At 37.0% G+C, this 20,173-nt stretch overlaps 1 protein-coding gene across 1 annotated transcript; it reads right to left on the reverse strand.

Annotated features, from left to right (window-relative positions):
* Positions 1 to 1,515: 1,515 nt before the first annotated feature.
* Positions 1,516 to 19,839, reverse strand: LOC120195782 (acetyl-coenzyme A synthetase, chloroplastic/glyoxysomal-like). Its single transcript, XM_039197704.1, is given in 19 exon segments — positions 1,516 to 1,921; positions 2,036 to 2,134; positions 2,241 to 2,331; positions 2,460 to 2,516; positions 15,394 to 15,569; positions 15,647 to 15,715; positions 15,934 to 16,012; positions 16,140 to 16,216; positions 16,614 to 16,727; positions 17,306 to 17,396; positions 17,502 to 17,590; positions 17,649 to 17,750; positions 17,843 to 17,925; positions 18,441 to 18,609; positions 18,737 to 18,795; positions 18,798 to 18,858; positions 18,944 to 19,099; positions 19,203 to 19,349; positions 19,622 to 19,839. Coding segments are annotated over 19 exon segments (2,109 nt in total). The 5' UTR covers positions 19,826 to 19,839; the 3' UTR covers positions 1,516 to 1,735.
* Between the last annotated feature and the right edge of the window lie 334 nt (positions 19,840 to 20,173).

Consider the following 20,173-nt stretch of genomic DNA (forward strand, 5'->3'; position numbering starts at 1 on the left):
TGCTGTGGATGGTTAATTTGATCTTTGTAATGTGGTAAGGAATGAAATTAAAGGAAAATAAACATTTCTATTGTAGTTCTGGACTCGATAAACCGGTATCCACAATGTAAGCCAAGAACTCAAAATCACAATTGAATTTTCAAAACAGCAATCCTATCAATGCTTTAATTTTCAACAGACAACAATGTTTGGTCTTATTTATCATCACTCCTTGTACCATCAGACTGGAAACCTGAACACCTGAATCTGTCTTCTAGCTTTACATCTCTCATTCAGATTAAACTACTACATATGTTTTGAGTGGGTGGAACCTTGGGTCTATCAATGCTTGAATAGGAGCGATAAATGTAACGCCTCTCATAAATATATATTGGTAAGAGATTATATTCGGAAATTAGGACAAAAAACCAAGATTAAATTAAACCGTTTCAACTGATAAGGTACAGCCAAACACAAGGGCATTATCATAAATGTCACACGTAAGTAGTTACTATGAATGAGGAAATAGTTTTATGGAAAGAAAAAGTTTGTTGCTCTGTTTTCTCGGGGTCATTTGGGAATAATTATGGAAGTGATTTTGGCAAAAAAATTCTGTTTAAAATGCAAAAGTTTTTCCAAACAACTCATTTTCAGTCAAAAATTCATGTTTGAAACGTGATTATTGACTCAAACTAAAAAGCTGTAAAAACGGTGCTTTTGCATTGAAAAAAGATTGTTGAAAAAGGTCATTTGGAGAAGTTTTCTCAAACGAAGCTTCGTATACAAGAGAAAATTAGACATATTAAGGTGAGCTAAAATTACAACAATAGGGTCCTCCTAGGACTTACAACATAAGTCCTACTAGATGCTTGCCTACTTAGAACTTATAGTAACTTTTATTCAGATAATTCTAAGAATACAAGTTTCATATAAAAAATTAGGATTTATACGGCTACATCCTGCACTCCCCTCAAGCTAAAGAGAGTATATATTCTATAATCCCACCTTGAATATAAATCCCATCAAAGTTTACTCTTAGAAGAGTTTTGGTGAAAATATCAAGTTGCAGTTGAATACGAACATAGCTTAGTTTGATACTCATTAATGACTTTTTTTTTTTTTGAAGTGAAGTGTCTATCGATTTTTACATGTTTAATTCTGTCGTGATGAACATAATTTTTAACAATTCTTCATGGTAGATTGATCCAAATCTCATTCTTATTCATAATATTTCAACCAACAAAGTTGTGATAGTTCTGCAGCAACAAATTACTATCCAAAAAAATTATTATAAGCATTCTCCAACATCATTATCCCATCATCCCTGTAATCACTATCCTTCAGCAACAGTGGGTATTTCATACCTAAAGGAGACGCCTCATGTTTAGACCAGGCTTCAACTGATCTACTATAAAATCTTCCCTCGTTCTAAAATAAAATGGACAAACAAGATTCAAAATCTACCTCCACAAGCTTGTGAAAAACCAAAACAACTTATACGTGTAACAATTGATAATTATTACAATTATTCTTGTGACGATTAATTCAGTGTGGAATTGTACATTGGTTTACAATCACCTAGCTCACATCGCACCATATGAAAAACCGCACTATGGTTTAAAGTACAACCTCCAAAGATGGACATTGAAGAAACTAACAGTTCATCTACCAAGCTAGAACTGGAAGGAAATCGATCAAAGAACCACAAACGACACCATTCGACTCTGACTGAGTTCCTTCTACACCTGCAATTGTTTCAGCAATCAGCAAGTGCAATAAGCTGATAGACTACACCAGGTTCGGCTAACGTGCTAGTGTCTCCGAGTTCATCTAACTGTCTGGATGCGATTTTCCTCAGAATCCTCCTCATTATCTTTCCACTTCTTGTTTTCGGGAGGCCAGGTGCCCAGTGTATTTTGTCGGGTGCTGCAAATGCTCCTATCTGTGTCGCAAATGGATAATCTTTAGACTACTAGATTATAAAATTCAGACCAAAGATAATGCAGATGTTGTTTTCCTCGTCATGATTCTCAAAGAAGAGTTTCAAAGTTCAAACCTGATTTCGCACTGCGAGTATAAGGCTCTTCCGGAGTTCTTCACTGTAAGAAACACCCTCCACAATAGTGACAAAAGCATATATGCCCTGTCCTTTAACCTACCAGCAACAAAAAAAATGAAAGTTATGACTTACTAACCACAAGCATATCTCTTGGCTAATTGGTACATAATTCTTAAATAGATACACCAGACCACTTGAATACCTCATGCTCAACACCAACCACAGCAGCTTCTGCACACTGAGGATGAGAGACTAGAGCAGATTCCACTTCAGCTGTGCCGATACGATGTCCACTGCAAAAATTAAGATCGCATCATTCACAGGCAATAGGAAAGAGATGGTTTGTTTATTTAACTGCTAAGGAACGTGAAGACGTTCAACAAGCTGGCTGTTTTCCAGATAACAGCAGAACATATCATACCTAACATTGATAACATCATCAACTCTTCCAGTAAGCCAGTGGTACCCATCCTTGTCCCTGAAACAAATAAAACAGTAACTTAATGGTAGTCTCTGGGTTAGAATTCCATCAGCGGATAAACATAGAGAGATGCATATTAAAATCCAATATTCTGCACAAATAAAAATCAATTTTCTCGTTGCCTTCGACTGTTTACAGGAAACTCAACTCAATCTTTGCAAGGTTTCTTTGGGGTGGTGGAAAAAATGTCAATAGAATTCATTGGATTAATAGGGCAACTGTGTGTTTGCCGAGAGATGAAGGTGGTTTGGGCGTTCCAGATTTAAATGTCATGAACAGAGCTTTACTTGGGAAATGGATCTGGAAGTTTGGTGTTGAGAGGGATTCATGGCGAAAGAAGGTATTGTGTTGCAGGTATAATCTAGATGAGAAGGAATTGACCGTTTCCAATGTTAATTATCCCCTAGCCTCTTGGATGTGGAGGGGAGTGGTAAACAATTTTATAAAGGATGACAATGTTGGGGGTTGCCTTTGATCTCACTTCCATTACAAAGTTGGAAGAGGGGATGCTATTTCCTTTTGACATGATATTTGGCTGTCCGATGTTCCTTTGAAGACCAAGTTTCCAAGGCTCTTTGCATTGTCCAGCAATAAAGAGGGTAAGGTGGCTGAGTTTGGTTTTGTGGTTCATCTGGTTGGGTTTGGGACATCAAATTGAGAAGGAACCTAGCAGATTGGGAGTTGGATCTTTGGCTTGTTTTAATCGTCGGATTTAAGCCTTGTTGTCCTAGATTTTTCAGAAGATGACCGATTGATGTGGAATGGTAATGGTGAAGGTGTTTACACGGTAAAATCCTGTAGGGAGCTAGTGTCATATAAAGGAAGCTTTGAAAAAAAAAGCTGGAACACCTTTGTTTGGAAGGGTTTAGCCCCTCCAAGGGTTGATTTCTTTGTTTGGCAGCTGGTTCACGGGAGGGTAGCGGTTAGGCCTGTAAATGAACTGAACGTTCAGCGAACCGTTCATGAACCGTGCGGCGGAAAGTTCGTTTATGTGCGTTTATTTATTAAATGAACGAACATGAACAAGATTTTGTGTTCGTTTAATTAAATGAACGAACATGAACATAGGTCTCGTTCGTTCATTTACGTTCGGTTATGTTCGTTCGGTTATGTTTGTTTATGTTCGTTCGGTTATGTTCGTTTATGTTCGTTTATTTATGTTTAACCCAATCTTCTTAAATCAATTTTGGTGACCAATTTGTAAGTATCTTAAAATATTAATTAATCTGATATTCTGAAAACCAACTCCATAATTAACCCAATTTTATTGGGAAAACCCAACAATATTAACATGGTTTAGTTCTTTTTGAACGATCCATAAGCTGCATACCCAGCACCGTCACATCCACTTCGTCGGAACCCTATGTGACTGCGCCACCAGCAATACTTATGTTCATGTTTTCGAGTTGAGTTGGGCTAACTTTGAAAGTTTTCGAGTTCGAGTCGAGCTCGAGTATTGCTGAGCTCGAAAATGTTCGTTTCTTGTCGTTTACACCCCTAGTTAGGGTCTCCAATGTTTATGTTCGTTTATGTTCGTGTTCATTTATGTTCGTGTTCGTTTATGTTCGTTTATTTATTAAATGAACGAACATGAAAAAGTTATATTCCTTAATAAACGAACATGAACAAAAAAAATTTGTTCGTTTATGTTCGTGTTCGTTTATGTTCGTTTATTTATTAAATGAACGAACATGAACATACTTCCGTTCGTGTGCGTTCGGTTCGTTTGCAGGCCTAGTAGCAGTCAAGGCAGAGCTAGTGAAAAGAGGGGTGCTGGCTGAATAGGATAATATCTATCCGTTATGCAAGCTTTTTCCAGAATCTACTAGCCATTTGTTCAGCAAGTGCAAAGCTGTTTGGGAATTATGGAATCAATTTTTTCGATTATGGAATTTATCTACAGTCATACCAAGTGATCTGAAGGCTTTGTTATTTTCTTGGGATGATTTTGTCCCCAATTCCAGAATCTGGAAATTCATTCCAGGGGCTGTTTTGTGGTCTCTGTGGAAAGCTAGGAATAATGTTGTGTTCGAAAATGGTTTATTTGATTGTCTTCAATTATTCTTCTTAACCAAATTCAGAATTGCAGCCTGGTTTTTAGTTAAATACCCGCAATCGGCAGTGCCGTTAGACACCCTTACTGGTGATCCTTGTTTGGCGGATTCGCTGTCTCTCCCTCGGAAGATTAAAGCGAAATTCACTGGTTGGACTCCCCCTCCCGAAGGGTTTTTCAAGGTTAATGTAGACGGTGCAGTAATTAGCGATTGAAAAAAGGGGCATTGATGGTTTATTAAGGGATTCGAGCAGTTGCACCTTGGTTTTTTTTTCAGAATTGGTGGGTCCAGGTCTTCCAATCTTTTTTTTTTTTGATAGAATAGTGGCCTCATTAAAAATCCCTTTCTAATCCTCCATGTTATGTGAGTAACATGAAGGATTAAGGAAGAAGAAAAAGAGTGCCTAGAAAATTTTATTCATAAAAACAATAATACATAGGTAGAGCCTAACAGACTCCAAAACCTCCAAATGAAGAACATAAGACTTAACTCCAAAACCTTACAACACAGAATATAACATTTCCTACAAAACAACATAACCAATATAAACCAAGAATCACCCTATCCCATCTTTAGCTAGTTTATTAGCTTCCCAGTTTGCCGCTCTCAAAATATGCTTTATAATAATATCCTTTCTTGCCAACAGCTCAACTATATCGTTCACCAAGGATAGAAACAAAGGGGGCATAAGCCCGGATTCTTGATCCAATTCAAAGCATTAATTGAGTCAGTTTCCAGAATAAACCTCTTATTAAGAACATAACCTTGCTCTTCCATAAGACACAGCCCCCTCTTAATCGCCAACAACTCTGCCATGATAGGCGGACCTCCCCCTACTGGTTCAGAGAACCACTGAAGCAACACACCTTTAGTATCCCGAACCAGACCTCCAATACCACCTTTATCCCAACCCGAAACCATCACTCCATCAACATTTAGCTTTAAGAACCCATCGGGGGAGGAACCCAGCAAGAAGATTGAGAGCAGTCCTGACGTTTCTTTTCCCTCGAATCGGCAAGTTTTAAATCACCTACTAGTGAATCTAAAGGAATAACCACATCTTTGAACCTTGCAACAAACCAGGAAGCTACTCTAAATCGAATGATGAAAAACAGTCTGACCAAATCCAGCTTTCCATTCTGAAAGATAATTTCATTTCTACATTTCCACACTGACCACATCACTGCCCTTGGAATGAACTTCCAGATCGAAGAATTAGGCATTAAATCATCCCACAAAATAAAAAATCAGTGATATGCTTTGAAATCACCAAAGACACATTCCACATTTTCAAAAATGTTGACCACAGGCCCCACACTATCTTACAATGCAGAAATAAATGTGAAACTGATTCCACTTCACTACCACACAATACACATAGATGATCAATAATCTCTGTCACTCCTCTCTTCACTAATTCCTCTTTAACCGGTAATCTCTGATGTGCTACTTGCCAAACAAACGTTTCCACCCTTGGAGGTGCAATCCCTACCCAAATATGCTTATCCCAATTTTGTTGATTTGCCCAGACTCTTCTTGATCAATGAAGGTATTGATACAAGATTTCGCTGTATACCTCTCCATTCCCTAACCAAATCCAACAATCATCTACATCAGTAAATAGGGAGATATTATTCAACATAGCAATCAACTGTAACCATTGCTCAAATTCCCAATCAGCAAAATTTCTTCTCAATTGGATGTCCCACACCCACCCGAGTCATTATTCTCCCCAAACTCCATCACTTTGCCCTCTTTATTGTTAGAAAGAACAAAAAGTCTAGGGAACAGAACTTTCAAAGGAACTTCCCCCAACCAAACGTTATTCCAAAACTCCACAGCAACCCCATTCCCTGTCTTCAAACGCATATTCGTCTAACATAATCCCCAAAACCATCATTGTTGAAGAAGTTTTTACCACACCTTTCCAAATCCACGATGCACGACCTGTCCAGGAATTCCCCATCATAATAGAATTTGAGTCCAGATTATAAACACCACACACCACTCTCTTCCACCCAGACCTCTTTTCTGATGCAAACTTCCATACCCATTTCCCTAGCAAAACTCTGTTCAACAGTGATAAGTTCGAGATCCCTAAACCCCCCAATTTTTTTGATTTAGTAACCAACTTCCAGTTGACCCAATGGATTTTTTTCTTATCCGCCGAACCCCCCCACAGAAATACAGCCATGATAGAATTAAGTTTTAGTAACACAGAAGCTGGAATTCTGAAAATGGACAGAAAATAGACGGGGAGAGAGCAGAGTACCGATTTAACCAACACCACCCTTCCTGCTAACGATAAGGAATTAGCCATCCACCCACTCAATTTCGCATTAAATCTCGCCACTATTGGCTCCCACATAGCAACCGAGTTCCTCCTGTGCCCCAAAGGTAAGCCTAAATAATCTGATGGAAGATAACCCACCGAGCAGCCAATATCATTTGCCCAAGTAGCCAACTCTCCACCCTCAACATTAATACCATAAATCCTACTTTTAACTAAATTTAACTTCAACCCCACCAAAAGCTCATAAATTAGTAGCACTCTCCTAACATTCCTTAAATCACGGGTGGAACCCTTACTGAAGATTATAAGATCATCCGCGAATTGTAGATGTGATAACTTGAATGCCCTGTCTTGAACTCCTAAATCAAAACCCGAAAACAGTCCATTTCTATTGCTTTAGTCAACAACAAATACAACAACTCCGCAGCCAAATTGAACAGCAAAGGAGAAAGCGAACATCCCTGTCTTAGTCCTCTAGCTGTTTTAAATTTCTCCGTAGGTGACCCATTAACCAAAACTGAAATTGTAACATCCGCAATACCGGGTTAGTGACTAAATTGAAAAGTTTCAGAATTTGGTGACTAACGTAGAAGAATGAAATAATTTAATGATTATTGGAAATATATGATGAAGGTTATTTAGTAATTATTAAAGGAAATTAAGGGTAAAATGGTCATTTGACCAGAAAGATTTTTATCTTTCTTTTAAGGTAATAAAAACGTGGAAAGGGTGAGAAGAAAAGAAAGATCTGGAGCTGGGTCATCTCCTTCCTCCTCTCTTCCCGTAAGCTCCATTGCAAAGGTAAGTTTAATTTCAGTTGGTTAATTCTTGAGTTTTAAGCTTAGTTTTGATTCTTTGGGTATTAAATAAGCTTAAGGAAAGCTTATATGGGATTTAAACAATAAGATAAAGGAAGTAAGAAGGAATTTGTAATATGAGTTTTAAGATGAAATTTTGATATGGTATGGTTGTTGAAGTTTTATGGATGAATTTGACTTGTCATCAATCTAATTAAGAAGTATGAAGTGTTAGAATTGGAATTAGAACACATTGAAAATTTAGTGTGATTCTTGAATGCCATGTAAATGATGGAATTTTGGGTTTAAAGAAGTGATTATGGAATAAAAATGAGTTTAAATGTGTATGAAAGTTAGGAATATTAAAGGAAGTAAAAAAATGAAGGTTTAAGCTGAAATGAAGTGAATTTCGAGCTCAAAAATGTGATTTCTGGGCAAGAGGAATCGATACCCATTTAAGGGGAACCGATACCCCCTCAAACGAACCAGAATTTACAGAATGTCAAGGGGGAACCGATACCCCCACAAGAGGGAACCGATTCCCCCTAAAGGAAAATTGTAAATATTGGTTTAATAAGTTCGTTTAAGTTGCTAGTATCAAATTACAAGGTGTAGGTATCTAATAATTGTTTTAAAATGTATAATTATGTAGATTCAGAGCCTAAACGAGTTCCGGAATCATTGACAAGTAAGATCGATAAAAAGGGAATATAAGAGATTGAAATGGACTAGTGAGGCCAGGTGAATGCATATTAGTATTATATGATGTTAAATGGAAATAAGACTTGCGACAAGTCTATTTCCATAGTAAAATGCATGAATTCATAAATAGAAGTATATATGTGTATGATTTATATGTGTTGACATGTTATTGTATATATGTATTATATGGTTGATGTGAATATGTGATATGTTATGATGATATAAACCATATGATATGATAATAAATTATATGAATATAAAAGATAAGTTATGTGATAAGATCTTTGATATATACATATATATAAATGAAATATTACTACGTGAATACATGTTATGAGATAATTTAAGTAATAATATGAGAATATGGTAAAAGTGAGTTTATGAGAAAGGATATGAACTAAGTAAGCAAAGGTTACATAAATAATATATTAACTAGGAGACTTGAACTTCAGTGATACTATGAGCATATAAGATAAGATAGAGGAGAAAGATTCATATGCTTAAATAAAATTATGATACATTAGTTGTATAATAGAAGCTATGGAGTGATGAAATGATTATAGGAGTTGTACGGAATTGAATTAAGTAAATAGATTAAATTGTACATAAAAGAAATAATAGAAGTAATATATTCAGGTTTATAAGTATAATGTAGATTAGGTAATTTAAGTGTATACTAAGAAATACAGAATAAGGTAGATGATATGATGTAAATTAAATTATGAATTAGTGATGTAGGAATGAGATATAAATATGCAATAAAACTTATGTGTTATATGATAAATATGAACATATGAGAATAAGAGATTAGATAAGTGACTTGGTGATAAAAGCTATATGACCATCGATTAGGTAAATATGAATAATTTAAGTGATATGTAACTATGAGTATTTGAGTATGTATCCATGTGAGTTGTTTCATGAGGTTATATGAAATATTATACTTTATGACTATGTGAGTATATGAAAAAGAATATAGGTACATGCAAGTTATATCGAAAGGAGTTGTGTAACCATGCTTGATATGTATTACATGTATGGGAATATAAGAGAATAAAGCATAAACTATATGAAAAGATATGATTCATGTGATGTGAACCATGTGAACATATGAGAAAGTGTATAAGTTATATGTATTACATGATATACGTGATTTTACAAGAAATGACATGAGCTATGTGATTACATGATTATAAGAGATCAGACATGTGATAAAAGATAATTAATATGCATGTGTGAATATGAAATGATATAAATGACAATGCCCATGTTATGTGTCATGAGAGCTAGGGGTCATATGTGGTCCTTCGGGACATATATGTATTCTTTGAAACATGTGTGAAGTCTGGTGAGACACATACTTGATCCCTAGTATATGTATATGATTCTTAAGGAATGATATGTGGTCTTTCGGGACATATATGTATTCTTTGGAACATGTGTGAAGTCTGGTGAGACACATACTTGATCCTTAGTATATGTATATGATTCTTAAGGAATGATATGTGGTCCTTCGGGACATATATGTATTCTTTGGAACATGTGTGAAGTCTGGTGAGACACATACTTGATCCCTAGTATATGTATATGATTCTTAAGGAATGATATGTGGTCCTTATGGACATTATTATATGGCACTACGGTGCAATTCTACGCGGCACTACGGTGCAATTCTATGTGGCACTTCGGTGCATTTATATGAGCTGTGGTGACGGCATTAGTGCACAACCTCCATAAACTCACATATCTATAGTTCTCACATATGTACATGGGCTAATCAAGAGATATAAACAAATATATGTTAGTGATATGATAAATGTTATAGAAATTATATGATGTTGTGTGTGTATAGTGTTTGATTGAAAATGTTAAGCATAAAAGTATGTGATTACATGATAAACTGTTAATGATGAGTTATGTGTATGTATGTATTTACTGTAATTAATCTGATATGATTTTATATGATACGAGGAAATCATGTAATTTGGTATAACATGATAGAACAGAACATGCATGTATTGGTATATGTTATAAAGTGCATTATAAGTTTTTATGCCTCACTAAGTCTTCGACTTAGCGTGTGATTGTTTCACAAGTAGGGTACAGAAGCAAGAAGAGAAGAGAAGAAGAGTAAGACATGTCAGCACCTCCCTTACAAAATTTCAGATCAGAAAATAGAGGATTTAAATGTTTTTTGGCTATTTTGAGTATATTTGGCATGTATTAATTGGTTGAATTAAATATGCTCTGATTGATTTTTGGTTATTGTGGTCAGTTTATGTAACTAAACCGCTTTTACTTTAATGAAATGTTTAAAAATTCTTTGAATTTTGTCAAGAGTCAAAGTTTGAAAAGTCTATGTGACACCTCATACTCGTATCCGGGTCGGATACGGGTTGGGGGTGTTATAGAAATCGTGGCTGTTGATATACATTGAAACATCCAAGACCTCCACTTGTCACCAAACCCCATTTTTCTCATTACTTGCAACAAAATTGACCAATCAACCGAATCGTATGCTCTCTTAAAATCCACCTTGAAGACAACTTCCTTCAACCCTTTCTTTCTCCAATAGTCGATACTTTCATTTGCAATAAACGAACAGTCCAATATGTTTCTACCCGGAATGAAAGCGAATTGAGACGGACTAATAATATCATTAATACACAAACTCAATCTTCTCGCTAAGACCTTAGAAAGAACTTTATATAATCCCCCCACTAGGCTAATTGGCCTAAAATCTTCCAACCCCTCCGGATTTGCTCTCTTAAGAATAAGGGAAATGAAGGAATAATTCACCTCCGACTCCCACTCCTTTCCCTCAAAAAAATCCTTAAAAAACAGCATCACATCTTCCTTCAAGAAATTCCAGAACTTCTTAAAACACCCTAAATTCAGTCCATCCGGACCCGAAGCTTTATTACTATCCGCATGAACAATCACTTCCCAAACTTCCTCTTCAGTAAATGGCTTCTCCAATGATGAACACTGACCTTCTGAAAGTTTAAGAAATTCCAGATTTAATTCCTCTGCCCCCAGTGTATTTTTTTGACTAAACAGCCCCTTGAAGAACTTCACCACTTCGGCTTTAATTAATCTTGGATCTTCTATGACTTCATTATCAACTTTGAGGAATTTAATGCAATTTATCCTCCCTCTAACTGCTGCACTGTGATGAAAACACCTAGTATTCTTATCACCCTCCAAACTCCATTTCAACCTAGACTTTTGCAGCCAAATCGATTCTTCCTTCTTTTGTAGCTCCCATAATTCTCTCTTTGCTTCCACAATAGCTTTCATTGACCCCCTGGAAATCCCTTGTTGCAAATCCATTTCCATTTCCTGAATAGCTTTCTCCAACAATCTGATTTGTCCTGGTAACTGAAGATAACCCTTATTAGACCATTTCTTTGCCTCGTCCTTCACCCGGTTAAGAATTTTGGAAATGGACAATGCCTTCTCCTTTGTACCGAATTTGAGCAGCTCCTTCTTCACCATCTCACTAAAACCTTCCTCCTCCAACATATAATTAAACAAACGAAACGGCTTTGGACCGCAATTACATTCCTTATTCTCCAACACAATAATATTATGATCAGAAACGGACCTTGGTTGCAAAATTTGACTCATCTTGGGAAAATAAGAAAAATATTTCTGATCAACCAAAAACCGATCCAACCTCTTAAAAGTGACAGTTTCCCTATTATTACACCACGTAAACTGTCCTCCGACTAAAGGCAAATCAATCAAATTTGCTCTAGAAACAAAATCTCGAAAAAGACTCATTGATACCGAATTCACAGCACCTCCCCGTTTCTCTTCCCGAGTCAAAATGGCATTAAAGTCTCCACCTATGCAAACTGGACATTCCACCTGATCCAGAAAGGAAGTTAGTTCCCTAAAAAACATCTCCTTATCAGCCTCCACACTTGGACCATAAACATTTACAAAACAGTAAATATCTGGTCCACCATCCATCCATCCCTTTATTGCCACAAATCTACTATGGATAACCTCTTCCTTAACCACAAAAACCTTCTGATTCCACAGAGTTATTAAGCCACCAGCAGAACCTACAGCAGGCACAACCACCGAACCAGTAAGAATTTTGCCTCCCATTTTCCTTACTAACAAAGAACTGACCTTTTCCAGTTTTGATTCTTGAAGAAATAAAAATATAGGTTTTTTCTCCTCCACAAATCTCCTAATAGCTCGGGCTTTGACCTTCCTACCCAAACCCCTAACATTCCAACACATAATAGACCACTCTACCATCATACTTCACTTATTACCATAATCCCATAATCCTACCACCTCTTCTTAATCATCTCTATCTTTCACCATAGAAGTAACTTTGGACACAAAATCTTTTTCTCCTTTAAATTTGACCCCCAACAATTTCGAGACATTCCAACATTCCAATGCTTCTGCCACCCCCTGTTTCTCATTTTCAGAATCATAATCAGCATCCTTACCACCACAACTTTTAACATCCCACCTCCTAGCATAAACCTTGTTATAAAAACCTCTATCTGCTTTACTAACCGACGTACTTCTCCTAGAAGGACTCGCTGAGTCGAAGAAACATGCCCAATCTGTATACCAAATTCTTCCTGTGTGACCTTTTTAGAAACTGCAGTCTTAGTCCCATTTGTATTTGATATTGGACTTTCCTGCTCAGGCCCAAACACCTGTAACTCACCATTGCTGGAAATCAGCCCATCATCTTGGACAACTTTATCTTGCCCCGAGATGTCTCCTGCTAAACTAGACACTCTTTTTCTCCCTTCAGAAAAAACCCCATTTTCTGATTACTCTAACCTTCCCCTAGTTCTGTCCCCTCACTCCCAATGTCAACATTAAAACTCTCATTGCCTTCAACCTTATTTTTTCAAATTTCCCTCATTAAGTGAACCACTCCCTTGTGAAGTACCTCGAACCCACTCCTCAACCCTATTCAGAGATTCTGACATCGGTTGGATATTCAACTGCCCTTGCAGACCTCCTCGATCATCCCCTTTGCTTCCTTCCGACGAGGACTCCTCCCAAGGATCCACTGTTCCTCCTCCAGAACCGTCTTCCTTATCCCCATCATCAAGCTGAGGAAAGAAGTCATCGCTACTTTCCACCTTAATCTTAATAATAAAAGACCTTCCATAAGTATTAATGGTTACTTGGGGAGGAATGTCAAACGGACTCTCAACCCTTAACAACATCTTAGCCACCCTGCAATCTACTCTTTGTGCCGTTTGCTCCTGAATCTTCACTAATTTACCCCATCTCGACAACAGGTAAAGAATGAAATTGACCAGCAATTTAATGGAACACCGATCATGGATACTGCACAATAAGGTAATGAAACACACTTCTCCTCCATCACAGGCTCCAACCTTTCAAACCAAAAGGCTAGGGCCTCCCACTTAACTTCCACCGTTGCATCCTTCTCCTCCACCGACTGGAATACTATCAAACATGCATTTTTCACATATCCCCATCTAACCACCTTGACATTAATTCCTTCATTTCTTAAATCCCTCTGCACAAATTCGACCTCAAAAATCTCTTTGCATATACCAGTTAAAGACGATCTCAACCATGACCTTTCCTCCATTGGAATGAAGACTTCCAAAGGCTTCTTCTCCTCCCTCTTATCTCCAAAACTTCCAGCTGTGTTACCCTCAACTTTTTTCACACCCACTATCGTATCCTTGTATGTTCTACCATCATGGAACTGTTCAGCATCTCCTTCTTTCCTACCTCAGCCTCTAGACATACTGCACTTTTCCCTTTCAATATCCCCACACCTACACCTCCAATCTCTGCAACACCAATGCTCTTCAAGTTCCCCAGAAAACTACTCCTCTGATATTTCGCAGTCGACACCGATATTCTCCTCCCATCAACGAAGACGTTGTTCATCTTCTCCTTGCTTGCAAAGTGCACAAAGGCAAAAGTCTTATCCTTATAATTCAGTCTCCTATTAACAAATGGAATGAACACTTTAATCACCTTGCCATGAAGGCTAAAACGATCCCATAATACACTCCTTTGCACTCTCCTACTAAGGTTATCTACGAATGCCACCCACGATCCACCTCCAGACATCACTGTGCCTCTGCCAAAGGTCTCAGTGCCATTCCGCTCCTCTCTCTCTCGAAATAACTTTCTCACTCATAGTTGTCGTTTTTTCCAGGTCTTCCAATCTTAGCTGAATTGAAGGCGATCAGAGCGGGATTGATACTCTTCTTTGAGTCAGAGTGAGGTTTTACTCTAGTTTCAGTGTTCTTTGTTCCCATGTTTCTGTGTTGTTGTTTATCTTGGTGGCCAGGAGTAGTCACACTTGTATTTGCACTTCCACACCATAGTCCAACCTTGGTGGCTTGGAGTAGCCACGTTGGTGTTAAAGCTTCCGCATCCTAGAAGCCTTGAGGGCTTGGTTCCAACCTTTGTGAGTTTGCATGCTCACTAGGCTTCGGTAAGGCTTACTTAGTCGTAGAGAAGACCCAGAAGTATCAAGAAGCATCTAAGGTCGGACGACCCGTCAGACCTGAACTCTGATATTGCGACAGTTTAGGCTTAAAAGTTCTGAGGGCGTGACAAGTGGTCTTATTATGGAAAGTGATTGCTCGGTAGCTTTAGAGTGGATTAAAAACTCCTCTTCCTGTCCTTCATGCTATGATTCTATTGTTAGGGAGATTAGTTCTTTGGTTGTATCAAATAATGTTATATGTCATTTGATTTTAAGAAGTGCTAATTGGGAAGCCGACTAATTGGTTAAAAAAGGGAAATGGGTGAGGGAAGGATAGGGATAGTAGAGAGAGGGATTTTATCGTTGTATTGGGGTTTGTGCATTTTTCAAGTTGTAATGTTGGGTTTTCAAACCCTTTATTATAATAAAATTTGAGGCACTCTTCCTCCTTCCGCTTATTGTTTGTTCTCCTTTAGGGGAACAAACAATTATGAAGGGGGTTTTAACAAAGGAAAAAAAGAATAAGGCAAAAAGCAATTCAGTGTTAGGACCATCATACCTGCTGCAACCATCACCAGTAAAATAATATCCAGGGAATGGTCTAAAGTATGTTGTCTCATATCTCTCATGGTCACCATAAAGAGTCCGAAATGCACCAGGCCATGAGCCTTTCACACACAGATAACCGCTACACTCACCATCAATCTCATTTCCCTTTTCATCCACTATGACAGGCTGCAGTTGTACCAGAAGAAAATATTAATGAAAATTTTAGAAGGGGACTCATTTTCAGTAACAGAACCGCACTAAACCTGAACGCCAAAAAAGGGAAAGGTAGCAGAACCAGGCTTTTGTGGCCAGGCACCCGGTAGAGGAGTGATCTGCCAGTTAAGATATGGAAAACAATAAAAAGGCTGAAATATTTACATAAATAAGAGTAAAATCAACCAAGTTATCAGCCAAAAAATAATCAAAAGTTGAAATATGCACATAGCCAAATATAGCAGAGGTAAATCCACCAAGTTATTTAAGGAAAAATGTTGCGAGAATATCTTCCAGGAAATGCTACCAAAATACTTAACATAAAGAAAAAACTTACCATAAAGCCACCTGTTTCAGTTTGCCACCAAGTGTCAGAAATAGGGCACCTAGACCCTCCAACTAAATTAAAAAACCACCTACAGAAACCAGGATAATTTTAGGTTACACAATTCATTTTTACATATGCATAGGACTAGGAGATTAAAAAAAAGTTGAAAAAAAAACAACTTATAGAATCAAAAGAAGTTATCTAAAGCTGAAAACCTCCAAGCACTTGGATTAATAGGCTCGCCAACACTTCCAAGGACACGCAAGGACTTCCGTGAGTAGCGTGTAACATACTGCAAACACAGTAACAGTAATATGAATACAAAATCCGCAAATACATCAAGAGGAACTCAATGGATTCTCTCGGAAACATAATAAACAAAACAGTTATTTGTGTGCCAAAAAATAGTTTCATATATCATGCAAGTAAACTTCCATTCCAGAATTAAACAAAATAGCTGGATTCTTGCAAAATTCAATGGAGTTTCTCTAATTTTAGTTCACAATATTGGAATATAAAACAAACACAAAAGTAAAATGGAGCTATGGAAATTATAAAGCTGGGTGTCAAATACCAACATAAATAAAGCAAATAGTAACAAGGAGCTCTTATTATTCGCAACGATTCTGATGAACATTTTGAATCAAATATCTGTAGAGTGTAAACAAGGTTATAGATATATATCTTGCCTCATCACTCTCACGCATGAGAGAGCGCACCAATGTGGGGGCAGTGTAGAATATGGTCACCTTGTATTTGTCGACAATGTCCCAACATCTTCCAGAATCAGGATAATTTGGGGCCTGCATAGAACATGCAGAAATATTGTTATTCATTGCAACATCTATAATATATTGAAATCAAAATATTGGGTTTAAGAAAAATATTCTTGCACTCACTAACGGCTGCTATCTATGACGCTCAAATTTAAATATTTTTTTTATGTCGGTATGCTGCAATATATTAATTTATTCCAGTTACAAATTTCACACTCATTTCTAAAATTAACAATGAATTGATGCAAACAATAAATTATAAATCCTCTTTTATTAAGTTTCCACCATTTTATTTTTATTTTTATAAAAATTCTTAAAATAGTTATAATTTTATTCTACACATTTTTTATTACCTAGTTGGTCACTCTATAAACTTCCAGAAACACCATAAGACATGTCAAACCTTCTATACACCACAATGTTTCATCCAAGATTTTCTAATGTTGGATTAAACTTTTTTCTCCTTAGTCCTTAATGATAATCCTAGGGAATCAATAGTTACAATACAAACATTTTCAGTATAAGATCCATTTGGAGCTGGATTAGTAGCCAATCTTGGAAGCATAATCTATTTTTCTATGTCAATGGTGAGAGAGAAATCTTACTCCCTCATATACAACAACTGTTGCTCCATTAAGCATGGGTCCATAGGTTACATAACTATGCCCAGTAATCCAACCACAGTCAGCTGTGCACCTAAAGTAAAAGATATGTCAAGTAAGACCCAACATCAAGAGGTTACTAAACAGCAAAAATATATAAATTCCAAAAAACATCAAGGGTGCAGAGTGTCCAAAGTACCAGTAAATATCAGAATCTTTGTAGTCAAATGCATATTTAAATGTTGTTGCTGTGTACACCATATATCCTCCGGTTGTGTGGAGTACTCCCTTTAAAAAGGAAAATGAGAAACTACATAAAATTACTTAAACCAAGCAAAATGAATACCTTTGGCTTCCCAGTGCTCCCGCTAGTATACAATAGAAAAAGGGGATCTTCAGCATCAACCCACTCAACTTCACAGGTAGTCGGAAATTTTGGGACAACATCCTAGCGAAAATCAGCACTCCACAACTAAGAAAAAGGCCATGAAAAAATTATGGTTACTAGAATTACCAAATTCTTCTCTATTTTACACAAACCTGCCACCACGCATCTCTTCCTTCCTGCCATTTAGTACTTTCTCTTTTCAATGCTGATTGATTTTCATAGGTTAAGCATACATCTGCTCAAAAGAAGATATCGCCATAGATAATCAAATAAATAATTGATCAAATAGTCTCACTGGTGATGGTAATCATTGGAGTTACATGAACTAGTAGTTCAATTACAAATCACAGTATGCTGGTAGTTAAATGCGCTAAATACTTACCAACTTGATTAACATCAATCATGCTCTACATGTTGCTCTACATCGGTTATGTTAAGCCAGATTTGGCTAGCATACAGTACTTTCCATCAGGAATGTAAGGAAAATTGGCAACCACTCTAAGCTATTAAAACATTCTGAATAGAATAGAAGGAACACTAGCACAAGGGGAGATTGTAGCCCAATATTTTCATTGATATGAAAAACAAAATTTAGGTTAAAGATAAGTGCTCCAAAGCATTGTCTTATGTAAAAGACCTAAGATTCAACAGAGGAAATAGGTTTGATCCAGTCTAAACTCTAAATATGCATGAACTATTATGGAGGAAATCATCTTCAAATCAGATACTGGTTTCTTAATGTAAACCAACCTATGGAGACTTCATTCTTGGCTGATTCAATAAGGGCAGCATCAACAATGTCCTTGAGATGGATGGCCTTAGGGCCTCTTTTAACAGCATTACAAGTAATAACAACTTTTGGTTTGCAGTCCACTATTCGTTGGGCAAGAGAATCTGAAGAAAATCCAGCAAATACAACCTGAAAAGGAAAAGGAGTTGGGAATTTATTCAATAATAAAAATACAAATTAACAAAATAATCTCTTATGGTATAGTAAATTGTTTCACATTGTTCATCTTATTTTATGTGCAAGAAGGGGTGCGTACCGAGTGAACTGCACCAATGCGAGCACAGGCAAGCATGGTAATCGGGAGTTCCAATAACATGGCAAATAAACAATAACAGCATCACCCTTCTTAACTCCAATACTTTTCAGGTAGTTAGCGAGCTGTAGAGACGACGGCAATAAATCAGATGTGATTCCAATTGAAGAAGTTGTAAAATGCGGAGAATTAATATAAAGTTGAAGAAACCTGGCAAACTCGGTGCAGTAGCTGGGAGTAAGTCAAATGGGCATCAAAGCCAGGTTCATTGGATTCCCAGTAAAGGGCGATCTTGTCTCCAAGCCCAACATCGATGTTTCTGTCTAAGCAATTGTAGCATATATTGGTGATCCCGCCTTTGAACCACTGGCAAAACCCCAAAAAAATAAAGTGATCCAATCAGCGTTGACCTTAATGCTAAACTAAAAAAATCCAAAAAAAAAAAAAGAACAAGGATAGAGAGAAATACCTCGATCTTGATATTTCCTTTATTGACATCGAAATTCTCAGAGTAGACCTGATCTCCCCATTTTTGCTTCCAATAGAACTCCGATAAGGCAATGTCTGACCAAAATCCAGCGGGATCCTCTATTGACTTTTTATACATCTCCAGATACTGGTCTCATCTCGCCCACAAAGACAACTTCGTTAAACTCATCGATCATAGAAGTAATTACTCAGAACGAGCTTAATCTTGGGAAAATAATGAATGAAAACACATTTACGTTTTCATGTACAGTTGCTACTGCTGCTATGCTACTGATTTATTAAACAAACAGACAAAAGAAATAAATAAATAACTTTAGTAAAACCGCATCAATATTAATATTTTTGTTTTGGTATAATCATTCATTTTTCATATTCAATACGAGAGAAATGAGGAGGAACCTTGTGTGGAGAAGGAATGAGAGCCTGGCTAGAGAAGTCATGGCTTGGGAAAACCGAGTCGTTCTCCTCGGAAGCAAGGGCCTCGCCCAATATGACGGCGTTCAGATGGGAAATCTTGCCGGCGCCGGAAGGGAAGGATTTCATGGACTCGACATGTCTCAAATGGTTGGTGGTGATCAGCTTGTTGGGAGGGGAAGATGCCATGACCGATACTTGTCTAGTCCAACCGTCGCACGAAGATGATCCAGCTCTTGTTTGAGACGGTCTCTTTTATAACATGGGCGGGTTAAATATTCAATTATTCATTGTCATCATTTCTTTTTTACTTTCTTAATTTTTTTAATTTTTGTTTATATCATTTTTTTGAATAAATTCTCACGCCAAACCTCCTCACCAATGTTGACTACCTGGATTTGAAATAATAGATTAAAATCAAGACTATGTATTTGACGTTTTTACCCACCATATCCCTCTAAATATTATTTCTCATTTTAACACCTAAAATGGGTTAAATTTTTGGAATAACATATTTTTATCACGTAAGCAAATATG

The sequence above is a fragment of the Hibiscus syriacus genome, unplaced genomic scaffold, assembly GCF_006381635.1.
Source record: "Hibiscus syriacus cultivar Baekdansim isolate YM2019G1 unplaced genomic scaffold, ASM638163v2 tig00117021_pilon, whole genome shotgun sequence".
NCBI lineage: Eukaryota > Viridiplantae > Streptophyta > Magnoliopsida > Malvales > Malvaceae > Hibiscus > Hibiscus syriacus.